Below are 24,537 nucleotides of genomic sequence, written 5' to 3' on the forward strand. Positions count from 1 at the left end.
TTAAATAGCCTTTACAAAAAAAACACCATTTTACCCACATTTAACTCCAATGCCATGCTCATAAAAAGAATCCCAACTATGAAGCCTCTTCTTTGGTACACTCACTAGTACACCAAGCAAGGCCGTACAGTATTATCTACTTCCACTCCTCTATCCTGCCTAGCTAATCATCCCTATCAACACACCAAATCCCAAAAAAGGACAGAAAGAAAAAGGCGAAAAAGAAAGCCAAGCCACCATCCAAACTCCAAAGCAAATGCCACCTCCCCTCCTGCCAGCCATCCATGGCAGCAAGGCCTCCCCCTGACACTCATCACTGATCTGGCCCACCACCACCACCACCTTCCCTTCCTCCCCCCCGGCGAGGCGCCGACGGCCATGCCCCCCGTCGCCGTCCAGCTCCACAGCCTCCTCTTCAAGTTCCTCCTCCGCCGCCGCCTCTCCACCCTCTCCGCGCCCGCGCCCGCCCCCGCGGCGCCGTTCGGCGTCTCCTCCCGCCCCGCCGACCAGCGCCCCTCGCCGCCCTCCAACCCGTCCTTCTCGCCCGCCTCCCCCGACGGCGTCGCCACCAAGGACCTCCACCCGGACCCACTCTCCTCCCTCCACCTCCGCCTTTTCCTCCCCAACCCCAACCACCACGCCGCCGCCCCTGTTCCGCGCCCCCTCCGCCGCAACTCATTCCCCCAGCGCGATCCCGCGCCGGGCCCGGACCAGCTCTCCCGACGTGCCAGCGCCAGCTTCCACGCCGTCGGCGTCTCGCCCGAGCCCGAGCCCGCGCCCGCGACGCGCGACTACGGCGGGTACCTACCGACCGCCGGCGCCGCGCGGTCCGCCGTGAGGCGGAGGCTGCCGGTGATCGTGCAGTTCCACGGGGGCGCATTCGTGACGGGCGCCGCGGACAGCGCAGCCAACGACGCCTTCTGCCGCCGCGTCGCCCGACTCTGCGACGCCATCGTGGTGGCCGTCGGGTACCGCCTCGCGCCCGAGAGCAGGTACCCCGCGGCGTTCGAGGACGGGGTCGCCGTGCTGCGATGGATCGCCAAGCAGGCCAACCTTGCCGCGTGCGGGCGGACGATGATGGGTAAGGGTACCGGCGCCGACTCGTTCGGCGCCGCGATGGTCGAACCGTGGCTCGCCGCGCACGCCGATCCGTCCAGGTGCGGTTTCTTCTTTCATGGTCCTCATCTGTTTACTGTTTTCCAGGATTTTCGTCAAGAGATTATAAATGCAGTAATTGGATGCTGAGAATCGAGCATTCGTCCTAAGCATTGTACGATGTGTTTGTTCTATGCCTTATTGATGCGTCGCGTTTGGTAGCCTGGTTGGTGATGATGTTGACTGTGTTCAATGAATTTTTGAAATAAGCTGTGTTCAATGAATGAGTGGGCGCAATATAGCTTATGCCTTTTTTTTTGGGGCTGTTGCATTTGGGAACCTTCAATGCGTGAGATCAACTTCAGGAAATACCTTGTCTTTTGGTGGAGCAATGAATGCATGGATCTGCTTATTTTAAGATATGTTTTGCTTCAAGTTGATATGGCACTCTCGGCCAACCTTGGCATTTTGTCTGAATTAGTTGAACTACTTGAACATGACCAGCTCAATTGCATGGTGCTGCATTCCTGCATTCTCATTGGATTCTAGAGTGTAGAGACATCAATAACATGGCCAACTCATCTATGATTGAATATAATAAGATGTGTGGTCCATCAAACCATCTGAATGTAGGTGTGAGCAATACAAACTTATGAATGATCCTGACCAAATTTAAAATATTCTTTAAACTGGTAATGGTTTATTTCGATATCATAACAAGTTGGTATTGTTAAACCACAGATTTTACATTTGAATCCTGTTCTAATGTGAAAATTTGATTGTTCTAAATCTATGCATTTGAAATCATTATATACAGCAATTTGATCACTGTGGTGCACATTTTTCAAATATTTTCCGCATCAATGCCACAGAGTCTCAGGGTCATTGCAGATGCAGGCTGGCTAAGGTGATTTCGATCTTGATACAATTGGTGTTCGTGCATGTGCGACATTGGCAACAACCAAAGAACATGGATGCAGTAGGTTTATGGGAAGGCCATCAGGCCGCTTTCGATATGGCTGCTGCTCTTGTAGAGATCTGGAAAGCCATCAGGTTTAGATAGGGTTGTAGGAAAGGAAGTGGGCCCTTGCCAGATGTGACATGTGGTTTGATATGATCATATGAGGGAGTAAGAAATGTGAGTTGGATGTGTGAGGAAAATAATACACTGAAGCTTGAAAAGACAGTGAGAAAGAAGGGGGGTTGTAGGACGGGGATATGCATTATCGAGAAGCATGCGAGCTAAGAAGGGAGGAGATGAGATTTATTCAACCCCTTTCTAACCATGTGACTGCCTTATTAATTGTGTCATGTGTCTTCTGTGTCTGCATTGTTGAATGCCTGATCTTTAGTGTGCTTGAATTTATTTTTCTGAACTTATTTTTTAGTTAGGAAACATAATTTCGTAATGTAAAGTTTTTCTGGTAACTGAAGCTCATGCCATAAATTTTAGATCCAGCGGGAAACAGCTGATGTCTGCATTGTAGGACATGGTGCCAAATATATATTCTGTCATGACATTAACAAAGGTAGACATGAATGGATGAACCATAATTTTCTTAGAAGGAAAATTTACTCGCACAAGCTGAAAGCAAAATTTCATTGTCACCCAATCCATTTGTGAAAAGAAAAGCTTCAACAAAGTAGTCCCTATATTTAGCAACCTATTTAGTTGCATTGAGAAAGGTTATATATATCACATTTTAATTCTCATTTTTTTGGCTGCCAGCATATAAGGTCAATGCTGTTTGCTAGTATTCATCAAATTATTCATTTGTAATCTCTTCTATCTAATGCATCCATCCCTCATCCAATGATCCACATGCATAGCATTGTTGTATTGTTTTTAGATAAAGGAGTAAAATGTTCCGGCCTCTGCACTCACACGTGAGTGTATATAGCCAAACGATACAGAACACAAGGCACTTAGGCCACCGGACAGCCTATGGTGGGAAAGTTCAAAACACATAGTAAAAGGAGAGATAGCTAAGCTCCAATCCTGTTACTAAGCTTCCAACCAAGACGATTAAAGAGATTCATGATGGTAGTCTCCATTTTCATGCAACCCTGACTTCAACACCTCTCTCTCTTCCTCTTTAAATAGCAGCCACCAACTTCTTATCCAATAGGCCCCCCTAATAGATGTTGCTGTCATCAGGTTCCACTCCATGTATTTCATCTTTTTAAACTACATCAGCAGCTGATGCTACTAAGCTAGTACTTTACATGTATGTCCTTTTGTGGTAACAGGTGTGTTCTACTTGGCGTCAGTTGTGGAGCAAATATTGCTGACTATGTGGCCCGAAAAGCTGTTGAGGCTGGGAAACTCCTGGACCCTGTGAAAGTTGTTGCACAAGTTCTGATGTACCCATTCTTCATGGGAAGTGCACCCACTCGATCAGAACTGAAGCTGGCAAACTCCTACTTCTATGACAAGTCATCGTGTTTACTGGCCTGGAAACTCTTCTTACCTGAGGGTGAATTCAGCTTGGATCACCCAGCTGCAAACCCTCTTGTGCCTGGAAGAGGCCCTCCGTTGAAGCTTATGCCTCCAACCCTGACAGTCGTTGCAGAGCTTGACTGGATGAAGGATCGTGCAATCGCGTACTCAGAGGAGCTCCGCAAGGTAAATGTGGATGCCCCTGTTCTTGAGTACAAGGATGCAGTCCATGAGTTCGCCACGCTAGACGTCCTGCTGAAGACCCCGCAGGCTCAGGCTTGTGCTGAGGATATAGCTATCTGGATTAAGAAGTACATATCACTGCGCGGCCATGAATTATCATATTGACCCACAGCATGGTGTTTTCATCTGGCCTCGCATACATCAAGTCATCAAGCTGCTACTACATGCTCTTCACCAGGCTGTACGGAGGTAACCATTTGATGATCATGCCTTGATGGGTGATAGTCGATTGGCCGGCTGTAACATAGCGGGAAGCGGAAGAGAGGGAGAATCACTCGTTGAAGCAGGCTTCGACAGTTGTGAGGTCCGCGACTCTGTCTTTGTTCCGTGGCAATTCAAGCTGTCCGGGGTAATCTGCAACCAGTCTGAGATTGTACATTTCCACGTCAGATGTCAATTGATGCTTTTGTGTGTTCAATTCCGCAGCTTTGTACAAAACTTAGTACAAAACTAGTACAAAACTTTGTCCACGTCAGATCTCATCTTGAAAAGTTACCACAAAATTTTAAACTAAAGAAGGTTGGAGGTGCAGTCACCGATTAACATCCCTATGTGCTGGTGGCGCAAACAATATGAATTATGGTCGAAAATTTGCTTAAAAACTTCAAAAATTAAAATCTGTAAGGAAAATTTAATTTAGAAGATTCAAACTGTAATACGATAGGAATTTTATAGCAGTCACCTATGTACCGGGACCTCTACAAGATCCACAAGAAAGAAATTGGCTATGTGAGTGTTTGGTGCGTGAATTATCTGGCCCCTAATATTTCGATGCTAGCTCTGTCCCTGCAGTGATGGTTCAAAACTAGTAGGAATTTCAAATTCAGTTGTAACATTCAACTAGAGTTTCAAATCATCGGTTTATACGGAACCAACCGAACCGACTTCAATTTGAATTTGGGTCAGTTGGATCCATGCCACTCCAATTTCTTGAAATTGGATCTCATGTTGAAAATCATGCCATTAAGTGGCATGATTTTCAACATTAATGGCATGATTTTCAACATGACACCTAATTTCACGGAGTTGTGGTGGCATGAATCGAATTTTGCCAATGAATTTTGCTATCCATCTTCCCTTCACTCTCTCACGGAGACAACCCCGCTTCCACCGAAATATCCCCCACAGAACCCGCAACCCCTCCACCTCTCGCGGCTCGATGGCCGCCTCCGCCTCTCCTGCCGCATCCCCGCCCCGCCGCCGCCACAGCCACCGCGACGACGACTCCCCGCGCCGCCGCAAGCGCCGCGCGTCCCCATCCCCGCCCCGCTCGCCATCCCCAGGCGCCGACGTGGATCGCCGCCGCAGATCTAGAGCTTCACCGCCCGGTCCCGACCGCCGCGGCGGCGGCGGCGGCGACGCCAAGCCCTCCGAGGAGAAGGAGAACGGCCACGCCAAGCCCGGAAGGGATGAGGAGAGCGACGACCGCCCTCCCCAGCGTGCTAGGGTTTCGGATGGGGAAGAGGATGGCGACCACCGGAGGCGGCGCGCTAGGGTTTCCGACGACGAGAAGGAGGATGGCCGGCGGCGGAGGCGGGCTAGGGATTCGGATGAGGAGAGGGACGACCGCCGCGGCAAGCGCGACCGGGAGAGGGACAGCCGGCGCCACCGCCGCCGGAGCCCCAGCACGGAGTCGGGATCCTCACCCGACGAGCGCCGCCGGCGCCGCCACCGACGAGATGAGGGCTCTAGGCGGCGGGATGACCGAAGGCGCCGGGATGACGACCGTGGCGAGCGCCGGAGGAGCCCTGAGAAGAGGGAGCGGAGAAGCCCTGAGAAGAGGGAGCCGACGCCACCCCTGCCCCCACCTCCGCCGCTGCTGCCGGAGATGATCCCTGGGCGCACGGGAGGGATCTACATCCCGCCATTCCGCATGGCCCAGATGCTGCGGGAGGTAGAGGACAAGTCGAGCCCTGAGTACCAGCGGCTCACATGGGATGCTCTCAAGAAGAGCATAAACGGGTTGGTCAATAAGGTCAATGCTACCAATATCAAGAATATAGTGCCAGAGCTCTTTGCTGAGAACCTTGTTCGCGGGCGGGGGCTCTTCTGCCAATCGTGCATAAAGTCACAGATGGCCTCACCTGGGTTCACCGACGTTTTTGCTGCACTTGTTGCGGTCGTCAATACCAAGTTCCCTGAGATCGGACGGTTGCTTCTTGTTCGTGTTGTGCTCCAGCTCAAGAGGGCGTATAAGCGAAATGACAAGGTTCGCTTCTCTCCACTGTCCTTCAACCAGTATCGGTAAAAGAATCCTTTTCAGGTTAAGTGTGACTCATTTAGAAACTGTAAATGCTTAGTGTCAATTTGCATCTCATGGTGATTGCACAGAAATATTTTGTAGTAATATATTGTAGTTTACCTGATCCTAAATTCCTAATCAAAATATATGCTATTGTTTGAATTTATCTACTTACAAAATGGGTTATCCTATTTCGAGAAATATGATTTTGAGCAGTACTCCAATACTTCTACTGAGTCTGGAAAATGAAATTGGCTAATGCAGTCCGCAACTGAAGCAGAACTACGAATGAAACGATGGCTCAAACCCATATGTTAGATGTTTAATAGCAAAGGGCTAACTTTACTTTGTAAAACACTTGAATATAACATTGACTGCCATTTGTAGCTGGGTTCATGAATTCGAATCTATACAAGTTTGGAAGTTTATATAGGCTATACCTTTGCTTGGATTCAGAAATTCAAGGATACAAAATTACAAACTAAAAATGCTGTTTGTACGGGGGGGGGGGGGGGGGCACTGGGTTATGTACCCCATTCTTTTGCTGGTTATATGTACGTCTTAGGTTGAATTTTTAATTTGCATATCGAATTATTAAGATATTTGAGTACAAAGAATTGCATGTGCATGATTGTCTGTTTCTGCATACATATCTTACTTGCTTCTTCATTGCAGCCCCAATTGCTTGCAGCAACCAAGTTTATAGCACACTTGGTAAATCAGGTGGTGGCACATGAGCTTGTGGCACTGGAGCTTCTTACAGTACTCCTTGAAAATCCAACTGATGATAGTGTTGAGGTAAATAACTTGGACCTTATTTACTTACTTTGTTAAAAACATATTCATGTTATTCTGAACTATATGCATATGTTCCTCAAACAACAGGTGGCTGTTGGTTTCGTCAAAGAGTGTGGGGCAATGCTACAGGACCTATCCCCACAAGGGCTTCATGGTAAGCTATTCGAGGCAGTGCTTATTTGAATGTCTTTCTAAGCTTGATAGTTTCCAGTAGTTCAATACCATTTTCCCCATGCGCTGACCAAATCGTCAGCCATGTGATTATCTGGGTTTTGGCAAAACCTGGACTTGGAAATTATATAGGTTTTATACTTTGTAAGATGCATTGCTGTGTTCCTGACAAATGCAACTAGATGATTGTGGATTCCTTGATATTCAGCTTTGATAATGTTCTTGGTTTTGGATGCTCAGGATGACACACATTCTGATGTATATGTACAACTATTTATGCTATCATATGACGAAGGACGTACCCAGTGCCGTAGGCTCCCGCACTGTGCGGGGTCTGGGGGAGGTTATTAGCGGGAGGTCTTTCCCACACACCGTGCAATGTGTAGAGGCCACCGCTCGAACATGTGACCTCTCGGTTCACAGGCGGCAAGCACTACCACTTGCACCAGGCCGTGCCATCATATGAACGAAAGTAAATATGGCAACATTGTTCTCTAACTAAAATGGTAAATTAACTGTGTAACATAGTTTTCATATGTGGCGTGAGGATTTCTTTTAGAGGATTATTAATGTGGTGCATGCTGCTGTAGCTACTAAAGTGAAGTCGAAATGTTTCAGAATCTCTTTCTTCCGCTTTTTGGTAGTTCTTGCACTCAGTTGCAGTGTTGACGATTAAGGTTAGTGCCTCATGGTAGCCTTAAAAAAGTACTTGAGAGGAAGACAGGCTTAAAATACTGTGTACAGCTGCACAAGACTTATTTGTGATTTAGGGTAGTATATCATGTTTGCTGTTAAACGTGATTGTTATGTTTTTCTGTAAATACTTAAAACTTAATTCAACCTTGATTTGACCATTATGGATAATAATTTATTACCTTATGAATACTTATATCCCCCCCCTCCTCCCGTGTCTTTCTTAATCCAAAGAAGATTTACCTGTTCGTCAATCCATGCAGCTATTTTTGAAAGATTTCGGGGTATACTTCACGAAGGAGAAATAGACAAGAGAGTGCAATTTTTGATCGAAGGACTTTTTGCAATTAGAAAGGCTAAATTTCAGGTAAAATTATACTTGCTTTCACCTGGTGTTTTTCAATTACATGCTCATTCCATGTTCTGATGGCTGATTTTATTTCCTTTATAGGGATTCCCTGCCATCCGACCGGAGTTGGATCTTGTGGAGCAGGAGGACCAGTTTACACATGAGATATCCCTTGAAGATGACCTAGACCCTGAGACCAATCTAAGTAAGGTTTTGTTTGCTGAATGGATGTTCCTCTACACTACATTTTTTATATGCACCTTCTGAGTGCGAATGGGCATGCAGCTTTTGTGTACTATAAGGCTGACCTTTCTTCAATTGCAGATGTTTTCAGGGCAAACCCAAATTTTGTTGAAGACGAGAAGGCCTATGAGAACCTAAAGAGAAGCATCCTGGGAGCAGAATCTTCTGAAGATGAAGAAGGATCAGATGCCGCTTCTGATGATGAGGAAGAGGAAGAATCTGATGAAGAGGAGGATGAGGAACAGATGGAGATAAGGGATAGAACAGAGACGAATCTTGTGAATCTTAGAAGAACAATATACTTGACTATTATGTCCAGTGTTGATTTTGAAGAAGCTGGTCACAAGCTTATGAAAATTAAACTCGAGCCTGGTCAAGAGGTAAGCACTACAATGGTTTTAGTTTGTTTGTTAAAGTTTCTTGATTGCCTTGTTTGTCTGGTTTCTTTTGTTTCTTTAATACTAATATGCCAGTTCATAAATGTACAGTCTGTATTTTCTACTAGTACAAATATAGTTTTTTTTATACTGATTTGAATTTTTGTAAGCGTGCCAAGTTTTCTTTATTTTTTTTGTTGGACTAATTTGTTTTAGCGAATTTTTACAATATTATTGCTTGAAGTAAAGCTTGTTTTAGATGAAACCTAAGATTTCAATCAATTGACAAATGTAGTGAATTGACATTATGCACAAGTTGATGCAAGCTAGTTGGTAGATGTACTGTAACAAAACTAATATTTTGTGCAGCAGCGGCGCATAAGCTACAGGAAGACTGGCTTTCAGGCTCAGTTATTTTGTTCGCGTATATTGTTGCTCCATCTATCACATAAAAATATTTTATCTACATGTGAACATCCAGAAAATTTTAATGAAAACAATTGTTTGTTGCAACTAAGCTTAGAACAAACTATATGCACGAAAGCAAACAATGCTCAAGAGTGTTTGCATTGTTTGGGTTTAGCCTTTTCATGTGAGCATTATATAGTCCAATTTGTCTTATCTTGATGGCTCAATAGAGAACCTGCAATCTATGTTTTAATCTGCAATGTTTGTTATGGTGCCCTAACTAAAATTGTTTGTTTTGTTACAGATGGAGCTGTGTATTATGCTTCTTGAGTGTTGCAGTCAAGAGAGAACATACCTTCGGTATTATGGGCTGCTAGGACAGCGATTTTGCATGATCAACAAAGTGTACCAAGAGAACTTTGAAAAATGTTTCGTCCAACAATATTCTATGATTCATCGCCTTGAAACAAACAAGTTGAGGAATGTTGCCAAGTTCTTTGCGCATTTGTTGGGGACTGATGCACTCCCTTGGCATGTTTTGGCTTACATCCGGCTGACAGAGGAAGACACAACATCCTCTTCCCGAATTTTCATAAAAATTCTATTCCAGGTATGTTGCAAAGATGCTGGTTTCTTATGTCATAGCTATTTATCATTCATTGTATTGTAGTACTGATGTACCTTTTTTGTGATGCAGGAGTTATCGGACCACCTGGGCATACGCCTACTCAATGAGAGACTGAATGATCCTAACATGCAAGGTTCCTTCGAGTCGATCTTCCCCAAGGATCATCCAAAGAACACAAGGTTCTCCATCAATTTCTTCACCTCCATTGGTCTTGGCGGTATCACAGAGAGCCTGAGGGAATACTTGAAGAACATGCCACGCCTCATAATGCAGCAGCAGAAACCGGAGTCATCTGAATCAGAATCAATCGGATCAGAATCTGGTTCAGAAAGCTCCAGCTCAGGGTCCAGTTCTGAGTCAGAGTCGGAACCAAGCTCTGATGAGGGCGACAGAAGGCGAAGTAAGAAGAGAAGGAAGAAGACTTGAGTGCACCTCCAACTGTGCTTATTGGATTTTCCATCTTCGGTTCTGTTCAAATGAACTGATTCACTTGGATAGTGCTACATCGGGTATCCATGTGCAGTAAGTAGTCTAGCTCCTGATATGTTGAGTCATAATTGGAAAGCTGTGTAACGTGTAAAATACTATCCGAACTTGTCTGGGCTGGTACCTTTGTACTCTAGTGAGTAGTCAAAGCAACACAAGGCTACCAGAGTTTTCTTGATCACAATTTTTTTTTGGCTGAACAAGTTTTGAATGTCTGGAATTTGTACCATCACAACATCACACTTATAGTTTCCATGTTCAAAACCTTGGAAGTGGTAAGCACCCAATATGAAGCCGTCTAGAGCTAGAGCGCCTTGCCCATGTGCGGCATTTTGAGTTATTTTTCCTCTATTTTTTTTATGATTGTAGTAAATAATCAAGCCATGTAAACTCGAGATATTTTGAAGTTCTTTTTGCTCCTTATGCATTTATTAACACATGTGGCATGTAAAAGCACTATGATATATGGCTTTCTTATAGGCAAAATACAAAGTTGTCTGCTTTCCCAAAAAAACAAGATGCTGGTCCGAGTGGATCCGAGATGTGTAGGGTGAACCTGCACAGATTATATGTTCATACAGATGAGACGGTGTGGACCTGCACAGATTGATGTTCATACTCCATCCGTTCCAAATTATAAGTCATTCTAAGAATTTTGGAGAGTCAAACCATTTCAATGTTTGACCAAAATTATAGAGAAACACAAAGATTTATGATATCAAATAGGTATATTATGAAAATATAGCTAACAAAGAATCTATTGATATTTAATTGATATTATAAATGTTATTATTTTGTTATATAAATTTGGTCAAATTTGAAAAATTTTGACTCTCCAAAATTCTTATAATGACTTATAATTTGAAACGGATGGAGTATTTCTGTTCCCGATTCTCTTACATAGGCACTGCACCACATGTTTGACAACATTAAGCCTGGGTTGCCTGGCCTTAGGATGGTTGCAATGTGGCGGTGAACTTCCCTGTTTGTGAATTTGCGGTGTGTTGGAACGCACGGCAATTTCTGAATGGAGTCGAACAGCACTTGCAATTGCAAAGTAGGATTTAAAGGAATCCTAGTAGACGTTCGATGACTTCTTTCCTCGTGGATACTGGAGATATATCCCTGATAGATATTTATTGACATTTTATCCACACATGTGAGATAATAGATAATGAGAAATTAATTTTACAATGATTGAAAAAATATTCTAGCCGTTGATCTATGAAAAGTATTTATAAAAATTAAATAAATTAGTATTCGGACCCACTTTTTGTACTTGGTCCCACAATTTGGAATTACCAGATACTTTATACTATGTATTTTCTACCTATACCTAGAGCCGGCCTTGTGTGTTCAGGGGCCCAGCGGGACGAACCTAAAGTATGAGGCCCCTACTAAAATAAATATAAAACTTATTTTGTATTATTTGGCAAAACTGTTCTATTTTTGCATTATTTGGCGAAACTATTGTATGAAATAGTAGATATATAATACTATAACAACGAGCCAGGATTAGTAGCCATTTTAAAGAATCAACAATAAAATTGTATTCGAAACCAGAAGGTAAGAATGAAGCAAACGTATCATAAGGAATTAAAGGCTAATCAATTGGAGACTAACCTATTTTCTTAGCCATAAGGGGGTGCACACGTGTTAAGTGGGAAATTGGGAAAAGCACACAGACAAAGCATGATGGAAGAAAAACAATGGATTAGTAGTGATATGGATAATAGAAAGGGTGATTGGGTGAACTTGTACCGGCTATTTGCTTGGTTAAGTTGGATGCTTAGTATATGAAATATGTATGTATATGCACTAGTAGAAGTGTACCGGGTTGGGGCCCTTGGCATCAGGGGGCCTGGGCGGTTGCCCCGGATGGTTATACTACAGGGCTGGCCCTATTTTCAGGGCCGTAGAATTTTATGATTTGGACGGTTTCTATTTTTTCGATCATTGTAAAATTTCTCAATTAATTAATGTTCAATATTTGAACCAAGGAATTGACATGTTAATATTTTTTTCAGATGTCCTCATCTAGACCATTAAGTGATGAATAATGATGTGGTGAAAATAGCCATATAAAAATTTAAAAACAATCTGTTTGAGATGGCAGAGTCTACGGAATTTTTGATGGCTAACATGATGCGATTTCCTTTTATGAATCTGTCTGTTCTCTTGAAGTTCCCTAACTCAAAGATAAATTAAAAACAATGGAGTGAAATTATGTGAGTCGATAATTTAAAATATGACTGAAACATTCAGTCAATTGAAAGAGGGATGATGATAAATAAAAAGATGGCCACTGGAGAGCACGGTCCAATATATATGTCCAAGTTTCATTGCTGTAGATCTGCCCTATATATTATTATATATTATTTCGTGCTGTGTGGCTCTTTCCATATTCGAAAAGCTAATCTCAAGCTTTACTAGGGCCGTCGTCTCATGACTATGACATGTACGACTGGAAACTGCAAGAATATAAATGATAGACTGAGCATAGTAGACGATGTCGTATAATGTGTTTAGGTGATGTTTAGAAATTGACGACGACTATAGGAAGGTACATTTATTAGGTTCTTAGTGTTGACGTGGTTTGTCTTTTCAGGCATACAGTCTGGATTTGATGGATATCTGCATGGGCATGTATATATGGTGCTATAGAATATACTCATACTACGTTAATGAAGACAATGACACACACCATTAACTAAGGGCATGCTTATTAGGAGTTTAGGAGTGCTCATACCGGTTCCAGAGCTTCGAATGTTTTATTTGTGTAAATCGAGATACTGTAGTATGAAGCTATTTGCAATCCAAATAAATTTAAAAAAAATAAAAGCTGCAAAGCGAGGACCGAAGATTTATGAATTAGCTATATTTGTCAGTATTTGTCACCAATAATGAAGCTACAAACAAGAGAAACAACCGGCTCCTAATGCGTATGGGCTGGGTTTACCGATCGTATAGCTGCTAGCGACGACCGAAGACCCTGCATTCTTATCCTTTTCTATTTCTTCTACCATCGCGTCCCTCCTGCCGCCCCACCGCCGTCGCCTTCACGGCGTGGTCTCCGGCGACCTTGCGCCATGCCGCTCTTCCGACCTCCTTCCTGGCCCCGCCCTTCCGAACAACTTCCTCTTCTCTGCCCCTTAATACTATGCTAAGTTGTAGATTATTATGTTGTCTACACGCTACGGGGTTGTTGAGCATCTGAGCTGACTGAGTATGATGATCGCGTGTTGTTCATACGGCGTATATACAGAGTACAAACTCTGTGCAGTTGAGACAGAGCGAACCTGGGCTTGCGGTGCTTGGTGAGGTGAGAATTGTGAGTTCAGCTATTCTTACCTTCTAGTGTTACCCTGAAGTCTGATAATATTTCATGACCAACTACAGGTTAGTCTTCATCAATAAGAGTGAAGAAAATAACATGCGGAGCATATTCTCATCTCAGCGAAGGACATTGGATCGGCATAATTTTCTATCACAATCAGTTCAACGGAAGCATTACATAATTTTCTCATCTCAACTGCGATGGTACCAAACGAAGGACATAGGATGATGGCCTCGCAATAACAATGAGCATCCATGACAGACACATTTTATTTGGCATTGTTTTCTGATTTGTTTATATTAAGTACACCAATAATCTCCTGTTATTTTTAAGTTTTTTTTAAGCAAGAGAAGCAGTAGTAGTTTTCTGTACGAGGATATTTCAAAGGAGAATACATTTATTTAAGAGAAATGATTCAACACATCCTCAAGGACTACGTACACATCCGATCCTACACCATGTTTATCGACAACTAGGGGCAGGGTTAAGGTTTGGATGATTTTCTCGACCGGGAAGCCAGTTGCGCCTCTTAATGAAATACGGTGGGACCGTCATACCCCTCCGGTCGAGTTTGTTTATGCGTGACTAATAACAAAAACTAAGTTTGCTCCTTCGGGTGCCCCTAAATACCCTCCAACCAATTCCCTAATTAAACAAGCAGGGCACCTGTGGGAAATGATTAGCAACACATTATCCCATGTTAGCATATGTACAGTTCTATGCAGATAATATTACAAATGACATGGAGCACCGAACCAGTCATAGTTAACAACGTAGCTAATAATATTATTCTTGTACAGTGGACAATCTCTGCTTGACCAATGCGAACTGAGTATAACTCAGCTGGTAAGGTTCGTTGTGGTGGAAACTTGTCTATTTCGGCTCGAGTCTTCGACTCGACACTGGTACTTATATTTTGTCAATATAGCATTCATACTGCTGGGGTTTGGTACTCAACACGTGCCCCCTCAACAATATAGCAATTTTATCTATCTCGAAATCTGCCGGCTTAGGTACTCATAGGTGTATGGAGGGGTTTCGTGCGGTCGATTTTCCGACCGTTTATTTTTTTTCCTATTTTAGTAAGTTTTTTGTTGTTTTCTGATTTCAAGAAATTTTTTCAAGAAAAAAAATTTGAGGAAAAAAAGACAGAAGAGAAAAAATTTAGAGAAAAAATTTGAGAAAAAATTTAAGATGGAAAATCAAAGAAAAAAATTGGAGAGCAGAAATTTTTTTGAAAAAAAAGGAAACAGGGAACCTTCAAGAGAAAAAAATGTTGCAGTGGAAAAATTTTGCGACAAAAAAAAACTCGGGAGCTCCGCCTCCCAGCCGCCGCTGGCCCGCCCTGCCACCTCCCCGCCGCCGGAGCCACCGCGCCGCGCCTCCCCGCCGCATCCAGGGAGGCGGATCCGGCAGCGGCGGAGCCGGAGGAGCCCGCGGCGGCGGATCCGGCGGCACGCGCGTCGGTGGAGCGCGGATCCGGCGGCGCGCGGCGGCGGGGAGCTCGGATCCGGCGGCGGCGCTGCGCGGGAGGGGGCAGGGGGAGTGAAGGGGGAAGGGGAGGGTCGCCGGGATCCACTCGGAGGGGGCGGGGGGAAGGGGGAGTGAAGGGGGGAGGGGAGGCTCGCCGGGATCCACTCGGGAGGGGCGTGGGCGAGGGGGAGTGAAGGGGGAAGGGGAGGGATCAGGGGAGGGGCGGACGGACTCGGGTGGAGGCGGACGGGCCGGGGTGACCGTAAGTTTGGAAGCTTACGGTCACCCGCATATTCATCATCGCGTAGGTGTATGTGTGAGCGTCTGCATTCATACTATTTTTCTACAAAAAATATCTCCTCAGCCAATGTATTAAGTTGAACTGCATCTAGCTCAAACATTCTATAAATACAGCCCCCGACTGCCTATCTCCCACACAGTTCTCAAGCGAGAAGCTACAACAATCCTTTCCTTGGCAACTCTGCCCTCCTAAGAGCCAATAACCCTGGCCATGGCTACTCCCTACTTCACAATCGCTCCTTGCCAGTATGTCCTCTGCCAAAATGAGGTTACCATGAAGTTGTATTTGCACCAAGTCGTGCAAGGACAACCCAACCAAAACCAAGTAGCGATAGTTCCCTCCAACCAACCTGCTGGGTTTGGTACCATCGCAGTTAACGATTGGACTGTAATCGATGGACCTAACCCCAATGCAAAGATTGTGGCACGTGCAAAAGGCATGCATATCCAGGCTGATCAAGCCAATGCTGGGTGGTACACTTCTCTCCTCATAATATTTGAGGATGGCAGGTACTGATTTTCACGCTCACATATCTCAAAGGTTGCATGCATCTACCTATTTGTTCACAGCGCATGCAGCATGTTTCAAAAAAAAATTAGAGAAAAGGTTTCCCGCTTTATTTCACCGAAACAAAGCCATGCCTCATCATCATTTTCCTTATCATCATTATCCCCAGGTTCATCAGGATCACTTGGTATCTGACCAGAGTGATGCTCACCCTCAACTGTGAAAGCAATGATATACAGCTTCTTTTTCATTTCAAACAGTCTTTCTAAGGGGATTTTGGAAGGATTTCTACAGGAGATCTTAACTCTGACCACTTCATAAAAGGATTTAAAGATTGTGGGCCAGTCCACCTCCAGCAAGAGGCCAAATCCAGAAGAAATTTGAGCAAAGACAGACCAATCACACCATTTAGGAGGTATCCCTCTAATCTGCACCCAAACATCCTGCAATTCTTCCAAAGGGACTGCTTCACCTACCCACTCCAGGATTTCAATCTGAACACCAGGCTTTCTCAGACCAACAGAAGAATAATTCTTCATGTCAGCTACCTTTCTATGGGGAGGGAATCTAACCAAAAAGCTACCAGGCTCCAATTCTCTAATTTGCCATGGCCAATCCTTACAATATATATCAGCCAGTTCCTTTTCCAACTCAACCAAGGAGATTTGCCCAGAGAGAACATGAACCACACCGCAATTGGACAAATTTAGCCACTGACTAGGGCTGGATTCAGAGACTTCAACATGGTAAAAGCCTAACCCCTGACTAGCACTACCATAGTACTTGGCGATAGGATGAGACTCTGACCAGCGAGGACAGGCATCCATATGGTGGCCAGGGATTGCACATATGAAGCACACCTTAGGTTTACCGCAAATCCCAACGAAGTGACCAGGTTCTCCGCAATTAAAGCAGGTTAAGGAACGATATCTAGCATCGATCGTGGGAGGAGCATCCACAGCATTCCCCCCTGTTGTTGAATCTTCTGGGGTTTCCTTTGGAACCTTTGAGGGGGCCGAGATTGCTGGGGTACCTGATGCTGCCGACCTGGTGGAGGAGGTGGTGGTGGAGGCCCTGGATGTAGCCTCGCACCGTGAGCTTGAGCTTGCGGACGGTTTGGGGTGGAGGATGTGTTTGATGTTGTTGTTGCGGACGCCCTGGCGGATCCTGGCGTAGCTGCCGCACCGGCCGTTGGGGAGGATCTGGTTGCCACACCCACCTGTCTCTCTCCTCCGCCATCTTCCTCTTCTTCACCACATCCGCATAAGTATCCTTGCAGATCGGACCTCCCCAGATATCCCGTGAGAAGCTGAGTTGAAGGGGCTTGGAGTCCAATCGGTCGGATTTGCGGACAGGGAAGCACTCCTGAATGGTTATTCTCCGCTCGCGAACCAAATCCTTTCTGACCCAGAACAGCAGACCCTCGGGTGAAACCCTAGGTGGGTGGCGGCGGGGAGAAGAAGGAACAGCCCATAACTGACCGAAGAATGATTCGAGTTCTTCTTCCGGGTGGAGCTTCGCTTCCTGAGCCGTATGATCCTTGCTCACGCGCCCGGATCGCCCGCCAAGTGTCCCCCAATGAGAGAACGATCCCAGGGAAGACAACAACTCGCGGCGCGGTGGGGGCTCCTCCTTTAGTCCTTCATGGGAGCGCTGTGGAGCCCATGGAGGAGCCGGTCCACATGGCCGCGAGCGAGGGAGCGATCCCGAGGGAAGCGACGTCGTCAACGGCGCGAACCTCGTCGTCGCCGTCGGCGTAGTCGCCGGAGTGGGTCGGGAGGGAGGAGACATTTTCTAATAAAAACAACAAAAACAAAAGCGCAAAACAGAATAAGGGGACCTTGTTTATGAATGCTAAATGTTTCAAAAAAAATGTTTCAAAATTTTTTATTAGTCCATGTATATTATTCTTCACTTAAATGATGGAAGAACATATATATACCACTTTCAGGCGGCGACATGATATATCTTTATATAAATGAAACAGGTTTAAGGGATCCTCGCTTCAGGCTCTGGGAATCACAGCATCGACAGGTGAATTTGCAATTATTGGTGGTACTGGGGAATTTAAGATGGCCCGTGGTACTATCAAGTACAACATAGTCCTGAACACCCCCAACGTTGAGAGTATCAGGGAGCTCAATATTCAGGCATTCTATACTCCAGAAACTCCTCCAGCTGTAAGTGCTTATTGTTAGTTACTTTATTTGGTCTTGCAGCGGCAACGTGTGGATTTGTTAGTGACTTCATTTGCTAGTTGAGTGTGCTAATTATTGACCAGGTGAACATGATAACATAAAGGGACTTGCAAAACATGATTGATTGATAAGTGAATTGTGTGACATCAACAAAATGTCTGGCATGCATGTCTGGAAGGACAGTAGGCCGGGTTACATGAACCATCACAATTTCATTTTTCTCTGACCTATGTTGAGCTAGATATGGGTGCCTCCTCAACTTGCAGGTATCCTAATTTTTGTAAACTTTTGCAGGCCCAGGGTGCAATTACTATTGTGAATGCAACGGGCCAGGCTCCCGATTGAGCAAAATGGAAAACTCCTGCAAACATGAATACCTATGACTTGTGTTGCCATATCCTGGAAACTGTCTGCCACCCTTTCTCATTTTCCATTCACAATAATACTTGGACCTCCGGCGAGGGATTGTGAACATCCCACGTCCAAGTACTGCAGCCTGTCTGCTGTTGCTGTTTTGTGTAAGGCTGAACTCACCAGTGGGAGTGGGAGGGAGGTGGGAGGTTGACGTGGACGCTGACGTGGACGTTCTTTTCACTGTTTTGTACTGTAGCATGTACTATTTGCAGTGTGAAGTTTGAAATGGGAGGTGGGATGGGAGATGGAATGGGTAGGATGGTGAGTTCAGCCTAATGTTTGATTGCATGGTGTGGACCGTGTCATATAGATATATAAGAAGTTTATGTTTACATACTTGGCCCAGAGAATATAATAATAATGGGTGTGTTTGGATCCAAGGGCTAGAGCTATTTTTAGTCTAAAATAGCCCAAAATTCCCAAACATGAGGGCTAGTTCTTGGCTATTTGCAAATAACCTACCTCAAAAAACTATCCCACCCAAGGGGTGATTATTGGGGCTATTTAGGTGGAGCCCACCATAGCAAGAGAAGTAATATAACTCCAATGATTGGGAAAAGGTACTTTAAAGGCTAAATAGTTCTAGGATCCAAACATGTCAAAGGCTATTTTATTGGAGGACTATTTGCTTGAGCTAATTAGCTCTAACTCAAATAGCTCTAGCCATTGGATCCAAACACGGCCAATGTTTACATGTACTCGTGTGTACAAAACGATTTTTTATTGGTGTGGTACAACACGCGCACTGAAGAATTTTCACACGCGTGCGGCATTAAATGCACCAACTTCTGCACATGTACTAGGCTAGTGCTGTCAACAATTATCAATAAGTGCAATCATTTGCCGGTACCACTTCTTTCTCTATGGCTGTGTTTAGATGAGGGGAAGATGGGAAGAAAAAATCACATCAGTCACTGTAGCATACTATAGCACTTTTCGTTTGTTTGTGGTAAATATTGTCCTACCATGACCTAACTAGGTTCAAAAGATTCGTCTCGCAACGTACATCAAAACTATGCAATTAGTTTTTTTATTTAACTATATTTAGTACTCCATGCATGAATTATTTGCTATATTTAATGTTTCGATGTGATAGGAGATGTGATGAATGTGATGGAAAGTTTGGAAATTTTGTGGGAACTAAACACACCCTATGTTAATTGGTATTCCAGCACAACCCCAGTTACGACTTACGGGTGGTGCATCGCCGTTCTCAGGATCAAGTGAGATACGTGTAGGGATAAATTTGCACTCTCTTCCCCGTGTTAGACTGACTCCAACAATAATGTGTATTTTCTGAAGGCAAATTGCCGATTGCCTCGCGTGTACAGTGTTTTGCTTTTCTTTCCCCGAGCACCAGCTCCAACAGCCAACACGCAACAACAATCGCATTTCTTCCGCTCCCCCATCTCCTCTGCGCCTCGCGCTCGCGCCGCCTCCTCCCCCAGCGGCGACCGGCGGCGCCTCCCCTGCTCCCTCGCCGCGGTCGACGACGTGCTGCTCCTGGCGGAGGAGGACCCCCTCCCGCTCCCCGGGGCCTCGCCCGCGCGCCGCCGCCTGGACAGCGCCGTCGGCGCCGCCACGTTGCGCATGGTGGAGGAGTTCCTGCGCGTCAGGGTCTGGGACGCCTCCCCGCTGCGCGTCGCCGTCGACGGGCTCGCCCTGGCGTCTAGCGGCGCGTCGCTGCTGGTCTTCCCCAGCGCCGGCGACAGGACCAGCGACGCGAGCTCCGGCGGGGAGGTCGACGCGTCCGACGGGACCCGGTCGAGGGCCAGCTCCGGCGTGCCTGACGAGGTCGCGGCCCTATTGGAAGGCAAGGTCTGGCATGAGCTCGACCTCGTCCGCCCCGCGGGCATGTCCGTCCTCCACGAGATCGCCCTTCAGATGGTCCGCGCCGGCTGCACCAAGGAGCTCTTCCGGGCGTTCCTGAACACTCCCTGCGATGTGCTTGACAGGTGAAGCTTCTGGTTTCTGCTGGTCATCAATGGCCCTGCAGTTTCATTGGCCATGCTTGTCTGACGGATGGATCACGATCATGGATGTGCATCAGGTTCTTGTCCTCTCCGGCGGTGGCAGGTCGAGGCAGCGGCGGGGGAGGTGCACCTGCGGATCTGAGGGGCCGACGAGGCGGGGGGCCGTGGCCTCGCGGATCTCGACGGAGAAGGAGGATGCCGCTGACCGGTGGAGGCGAGGGTGCGGGAGCTGAGCAAGGCACGCACCGGCGACCGGGAACGGCGGCGGAGTCGGGAGGAAGAGGGCAACGGAGCGCAGTAGCGCGACAGAGCGGACACGACGGGGTGACCCCGTCCTCCTCCAGCGCTCTCCTCCGCCGAGCTCCCCTTCCGCCGCCGGCGGCGCATCGAGCGGCTCGGAGGCCCAAGCCGGCGGAGCTCCCCGCCCTCCCTCTCCCTCTCGCTCTCCCTCCCCTCCCCTGCGGCGGGCTCAAATGCATTCGAGGAGAGAGGGATTGCAATTTTACCTCTCCTCTCTCCTCGAAGGCAGTTTGCCTTCCGTGTTTGGCTCGTCTGTTGGAACGATTGCTTCGCGTGAACAGTGGCGATTGGAAAGGCAAAATGCGTTTGCCCACCGTTGTTGGACTCAGTCTTAGAAGGCAAACATTGCACTTCCTCTTGCTTACTTTCTTTTTTTGATCGGAGTCGTCTTGATTTGTGATCAGGACAACGAAACAAAATCAGTAAAAACTCCAGCAAGTAAATCTAAGGCACAAATCAAATACGTGGGGACTAATGCAATTCCTCAATCAAATACGCAGGGACTACTGCAATTCCTCTGAAAACAAATAAACCTCAGATACTACGCTGTATGATCATAGTCTGCAGTCTGCACCATCAACTCTAAGCTAAATTTACATTTTTACAGAGCATACCAACATAAATGTAAAAGTTTACCGTCACTTCTATTTATTGGTGAGAACTCGTGAACAAATATGTGACTCAATTGGAACCATCAAGAATAGCCATGCATTCCAACATAATACATCAAGCAGCACTTCTCCTTAGTTAGAGTCAGCCATTGGTAGCTAACTGAATTTCAGTCTTCAGCAAGTCATTGCAAACTCTTACCAGCAACGATGCTAGATTCTGTCATAACAGTCACAAACAATATTGCAAACAATGCTTTTTGTATACAATTAATTCGTACTGAAAGATTTCCTGCCACCATCTATTCTACAATCAATCAACACAAAATTGTCCCAGCACTACTATGCATCTCCAACAAGAGAAGTTTGAAGCTTATTGCCATTCTGTACCCAACTATAGGCTGGATTTTTCTGTACCTTCCTCAATTTCATTAATGTCCTAATCTCATGTGATTCACTCCACATCCCTGCCTCAGCATACATGTTCATCAGCAGAGTATAGTAGCCAGAGTGCTCTGGTTTCAACTCAAACAAATGCTCTGCTGCCCATCGTGCTAATTCAATGTTTCCATGTATACGGCAAGACCCAAGCAATGCTCCCCAAACATCAGAATTAGCACGAAAAGGCATGTTTCTGATTATTTCGGCAGATTCAGATAGTTGACCAGCACGCCCAAGAAGATCTACCATGCAAGCATAGTGCATTTGCTGTGGCTTAATATTTTGAGCAAGCATTTGATTGAAGTACTTCTTTCCTCTCTCAACGAGCCCACCATGGCTACACGCTGACAACACTGCAATGTAGGATACATGATCATAGTCGACACCATCATCCTTCATCAAATCAAACAATTCAAGTGCAACATCATGTTGACCGTGCATCCCATATCCCAAGATCATAGTGTTCCATGAAGCAACATCTTTTTGTGTAATCCTATTGAAGATCTTCAAGGCAGTATCCAGCATTCCTCCTTTAGTGTATAAGTCCAGTAGAGAATTAGCCAGAAAGGGGTGCGTACTTAACAATCTCCTCACTAAAACACCATGAATTTCTTTGCCGTGCTTAAATGCAGATAAATTAGCACATGCAGACAGGCAGCCCATGAAGGAAACAGCATCATACTCAACTCCGGCAGACTTCATCTGCTCAAATAGATGAAGAGATTCAAAACAACATGAACTCTGCGAGTAACCCACAATCAAAGTGTTGTACGACACATCGTCCTTCTCCGACCTGTCAAAAATATTTCGCGCCAAGCTCAGTTGCCCACACTTAGCATATGCATCAACCAGAGCATTTGATATAAACAAATCAGACATCAAGCTTCTGCGAATCGACCATGCATGTATCTGCTTCCCCATCTTTAGAGAGGCCACCCTTGAACAGGCTGGAAGCAGATTCACTATGGTGAATGCATTTGGGCATTCCCCATTCTTCTGCATCTCAATGAAAAGCCTGAAAGCCTCAGACTCGGCTCCATTTTGGGCAAGATTTGCAATCATTGCATTCCATGAAACCACATTGGGTGCATCAATTTTTTCAAAGATAGCTGATGCTTTCTCCAAAGAACCAAATTTGGCATACATATCCATCAGTGAGTTGGCAATGAAAATATCCGATTCCATTGCTCTCCGTATACTGTAACCATGGAGCTCCTTTCCCAAATGATAACAACCAAGATCAACCAAAGCAGGCAACAAACTTGATAATGTAACAGATCCTGGCGTGACCCCATGCTCCAACATTGCCCTAAACATCTCCAGCACATCTTCATAAATCCCTGTATGAACAAAGCAACCTATTGCAGAATTCCAAGAAACCTCATTCCTCTCCGGCATTCCATTAAACAGGCACATTGCTGCCTCCAAATCTCCAAATTTCCCGTACATATCTATCAATGCATTCCCTAGGTTCACCACAGAGTCAAGTCCAGATTTCAACACCAAACCATGTATACATAACCCAAATCCCTCCTCTCGCTCTGTGCCGCAGGCCGGCACAACTGACACCAAACTAGCCACATTTGCCGGGACCCCACTCCTCATCATCCCCACAACCACCCGCTGTGCGTCCTCCAACATACCGTTCGTCAACAATGCCGAGACGAGCGAGTTCCACGAGACGACATCCCGCGCGGGCATTTCGTCGAACACCCTGCGCGCGTCGGCCGCGCGGCCGCACGCCGAGTAGAACGTGACGAGCGTGTTGCCCGCGAAGACGTCCGCGAGGAGGAGGCCGCGCCGGAGAGCGGCAGCGTGGAGCTCGAGGCCCTTGTCCGGTCGCTCCCCCGCGGCAACGGCGGCGGCGGCGGCGTGGAGGGCGAAGGGGAAGGTGCGGTCGTCGGGGGCCACGCCGGAGCGCACCATGCGGTTGTACACCCGGAGGGCCTCGGCGGGGAGGGCCGCGGAGACGAGCGCGCGGGAGAGGGAGTTCCAGAGGAAGGCGGAGCAGAGGCGGAGCGGGTGGTGGCGGAGGACGAGGCGCGCCGAGGGGACGTCGCGGAGGGAGGCGTAGGAGAGGAGCAGCGTGCCGGCGAGCGGGAGCGAGGCGGCGAGGGCGCCGGAGGCGATGGCAGCCGCGTGCGCGCGGCGGAGGAGGCCGCCGCCGCCGCAGCATTGGTGGAGGCGGAGGACGAGCTCGTGGAGGGAAGCGGCCGTGTAGGGGCTGGCGGGAACGGGCGGCATCAAAATCGTCTGATTGGATCGCGATCCGAATATTTGCATATTTTCCTCCGCTTACTTTTATATGAATTCTAATTTAAATCACGATTAGTCAGTCATTTGCAAAATACCCCGTGCATTTACATTTAACCCTCTGCATTGACTGAAAGTCTGAAACCCCCCGATCGATTTTGCCAAGCAGTAAGCGAGTGTATCAATTCCACATTCTCCTCAAGGCTGCAGAGATCTGCTCCTTTCATTTCTTCATAATTGACCAAGGTCTCACAGTGACAATGCCACGCCTGTCCAGCTGCAGGCACTTGGCCTTGTTTGGTTAGGCGCGTGCCTCTTCTAGTCTCTGCATCAATGAAAGATCAAATGAAGTTTATTTACAAAAATTTTTTAAGAATAAGTGTAATTTTTCGCGACGAATCTAACGACGATAATCAATCGATGATTTGCTACAGTGGTGCTACAGTAATCATCGTTTACTCGCGCGTTCAAATGCCTCATTAGATTCTTTAGGGTCACTAGGGGGGTTCTGAAGTTGGTTTTGTAAACTGGCTTTGTTTGACACCGTAATTAGTGGTCA

At 46.2% G+C, this 24,537-nt stretch overlaps 4 protein-coding genes across 4 annotated transcripts; 3 read left to right on the forward strand and 1 right to left on the reverse strand.

Moving 5' to 3' along the window:
* Positions 1 to 233: 233 nt before the first annotated feature.
* Positions 234 to 4,288, forward strand: LOC120663866 (probable carboxylesterase 16). The gene is made up of 2 exons (XM_039942808.1): positions 234 to 1,157; positions 3,346 to 4,288. Exons 1-2 carry the CDS (start codon positions 379 to 381, stop codon positions 3,881 to 3,883), a joined length of 1,317 nt encoding a protein of 438 aa, XP_039798742.1. The 5' UTR covers positions 234 to 378; the 3' UTR covers positions 3,884 to 4,288.
* Positions 4,289 to 4,872: 584 nt separating this feature from the next.
* On the forward strand, positions 4,873 to 10,610 carry LOC120663867 (pre-mRNA-splicing factor CWC22 homolog). Its single transcript, XM_039942809.1, has 8 exons — positions 4,873 to 5,987; positions 6,696 to 6,818; positions 6,906 to 6,972; positions 7,946 to 8,049; positions 8,134 to 8,236; positions 8,356 to 8,654; positions 9,364 to 9,669; positions 9,757 to 10,610. Exons 1-8 carry the CDS (start codon positions 4,938 to 4,940, stop codon positions 10,111 to 10,113), a joined length of 2,409 nt encoding a protein of 802 aa, XP_039798743.1. The 5' UTR covers positions 4,873 to 4,937; the 3' UTR covers positions 10,114 to 10,610.
* A 3,804-nt stretch (positions 10,611 to 14,414) lies between these two features.
* LOC120667470 (dirigent protein 22-like) lies at positions 14,415 to 18,505 on the forward strand. The gene is made up of 4 exons (XM_039947538.1): positions 14,415 to 14,533; positions 15,292 to 15,793; positions 17,779 to 17,971; positions 18,284 to 18,505. Exons 2-4 carry the CDS (start codon positions 15,495 to 15,497, stop codon positions 18,332 to 18,334), a joined length of 543 nt encoding a protein of 180 aa, XP_039803472.1. The 5' UTR covers positions 14,415 to 14,533; positions 15,292 to 15,494; the 3' UTR covers positions 18,335 to 18,505.
* Positions 18,506 to 21,353: 2,848 nt separating this feature from the next.
* Positions 21,354 to 23,969, reverse strand: LOC120663868 (pentatricopeptide repeat-containing protein At1g18485-like). The gene has a single exon (XM_039942810.1). The coding sequence runs from the start codon at positions 23,967 to 23,969 to the stop codon at positions 21,627 to 21,629; it is 2,343 nt and encodes a 780-aa protein (XP_039798744.1). The 3' UTR covers positions 21,354 to 21,626.
* Positions 23,970 to 24,537: the final 568 nt, after the last annotated feature.

This window comes from Panicum virgatum, chromosome 3N, assembly GCF_016808335.1.
Source record: "Panicum virgatum strain AP13 chromosome 3N, P.virgatum_v5, whole genome shotgun sequence".
In the NCBI taxonomy this organism is placed as follows: Eukaryota; Viridiplantae; Streptophyta; class Magnoliopsida; order Poales; family Poaceae; genus Panicum; species Panicum virgatum.

Coding starts and splice junctions, on each gene's coding strand:
- LOC120667470 (XM_039947538.1), top strand. CDS start 15,495: ATGGCTACTCCCTACTTCACAATCGCTCCTTGCCAGTATGTCCTCTGC. Junction 15,794..17,778: donor ATAATATTTGAGGATGGCAG/GTACTGATTTTC, acceptor TAAATGAAACAG/GTTTAAGGGATCCTCGCTTC. Junction 17,972..18,283: donor CTCCAGAAACTCCTCCAGCT/GTAAGTGCTTAT, acceptor AAACTTTTGCAG/GCCCAGGGTGCAATTACTAT.
- LOC120663867 (XM_039942809.1), top strand. CDS start 4,938: ATGGCCGCCTCCGCCTCTCCTGCCGCATCCCCGCCCCGCCGCCGCCAC. Junction 5,988..6,695: donor CGTATAAGCGAAATGACAAG/GTTCGCTTCTCT, acceptor TCTTCATTGCAG/CCCCAATTGCTTGCAGCAAC. Junction 8,237..8,355: donor AGACCCTGAGACCAATCTAA/GTAAGGTTTTGT, acceptor CTTCAATTGCAG/ATGTTTTCAGGGCAAACCCA.
- LOC120663868 (XM_039942810.1), bottom strand. CDS start 23,969: ATGCCGCCCGTTCCCGCCAGCCCCTACACGGCCGCTTCCCTCCACGAG.
- LOC120663866 (XM_039942808.1), top strand. CDS start 379: ATGCCCCCCGTCGCCGTCCAGCTCCACAGCCTCCTCTTCAAGTTCCTC. Junction 1,158..3,345: donor GCGCACGCCGATCCGTCCAG/GTGCGGTTTCTT, acceptor TTGTGGTAACAG/GTGTGTTCTACTTGGCGTCA.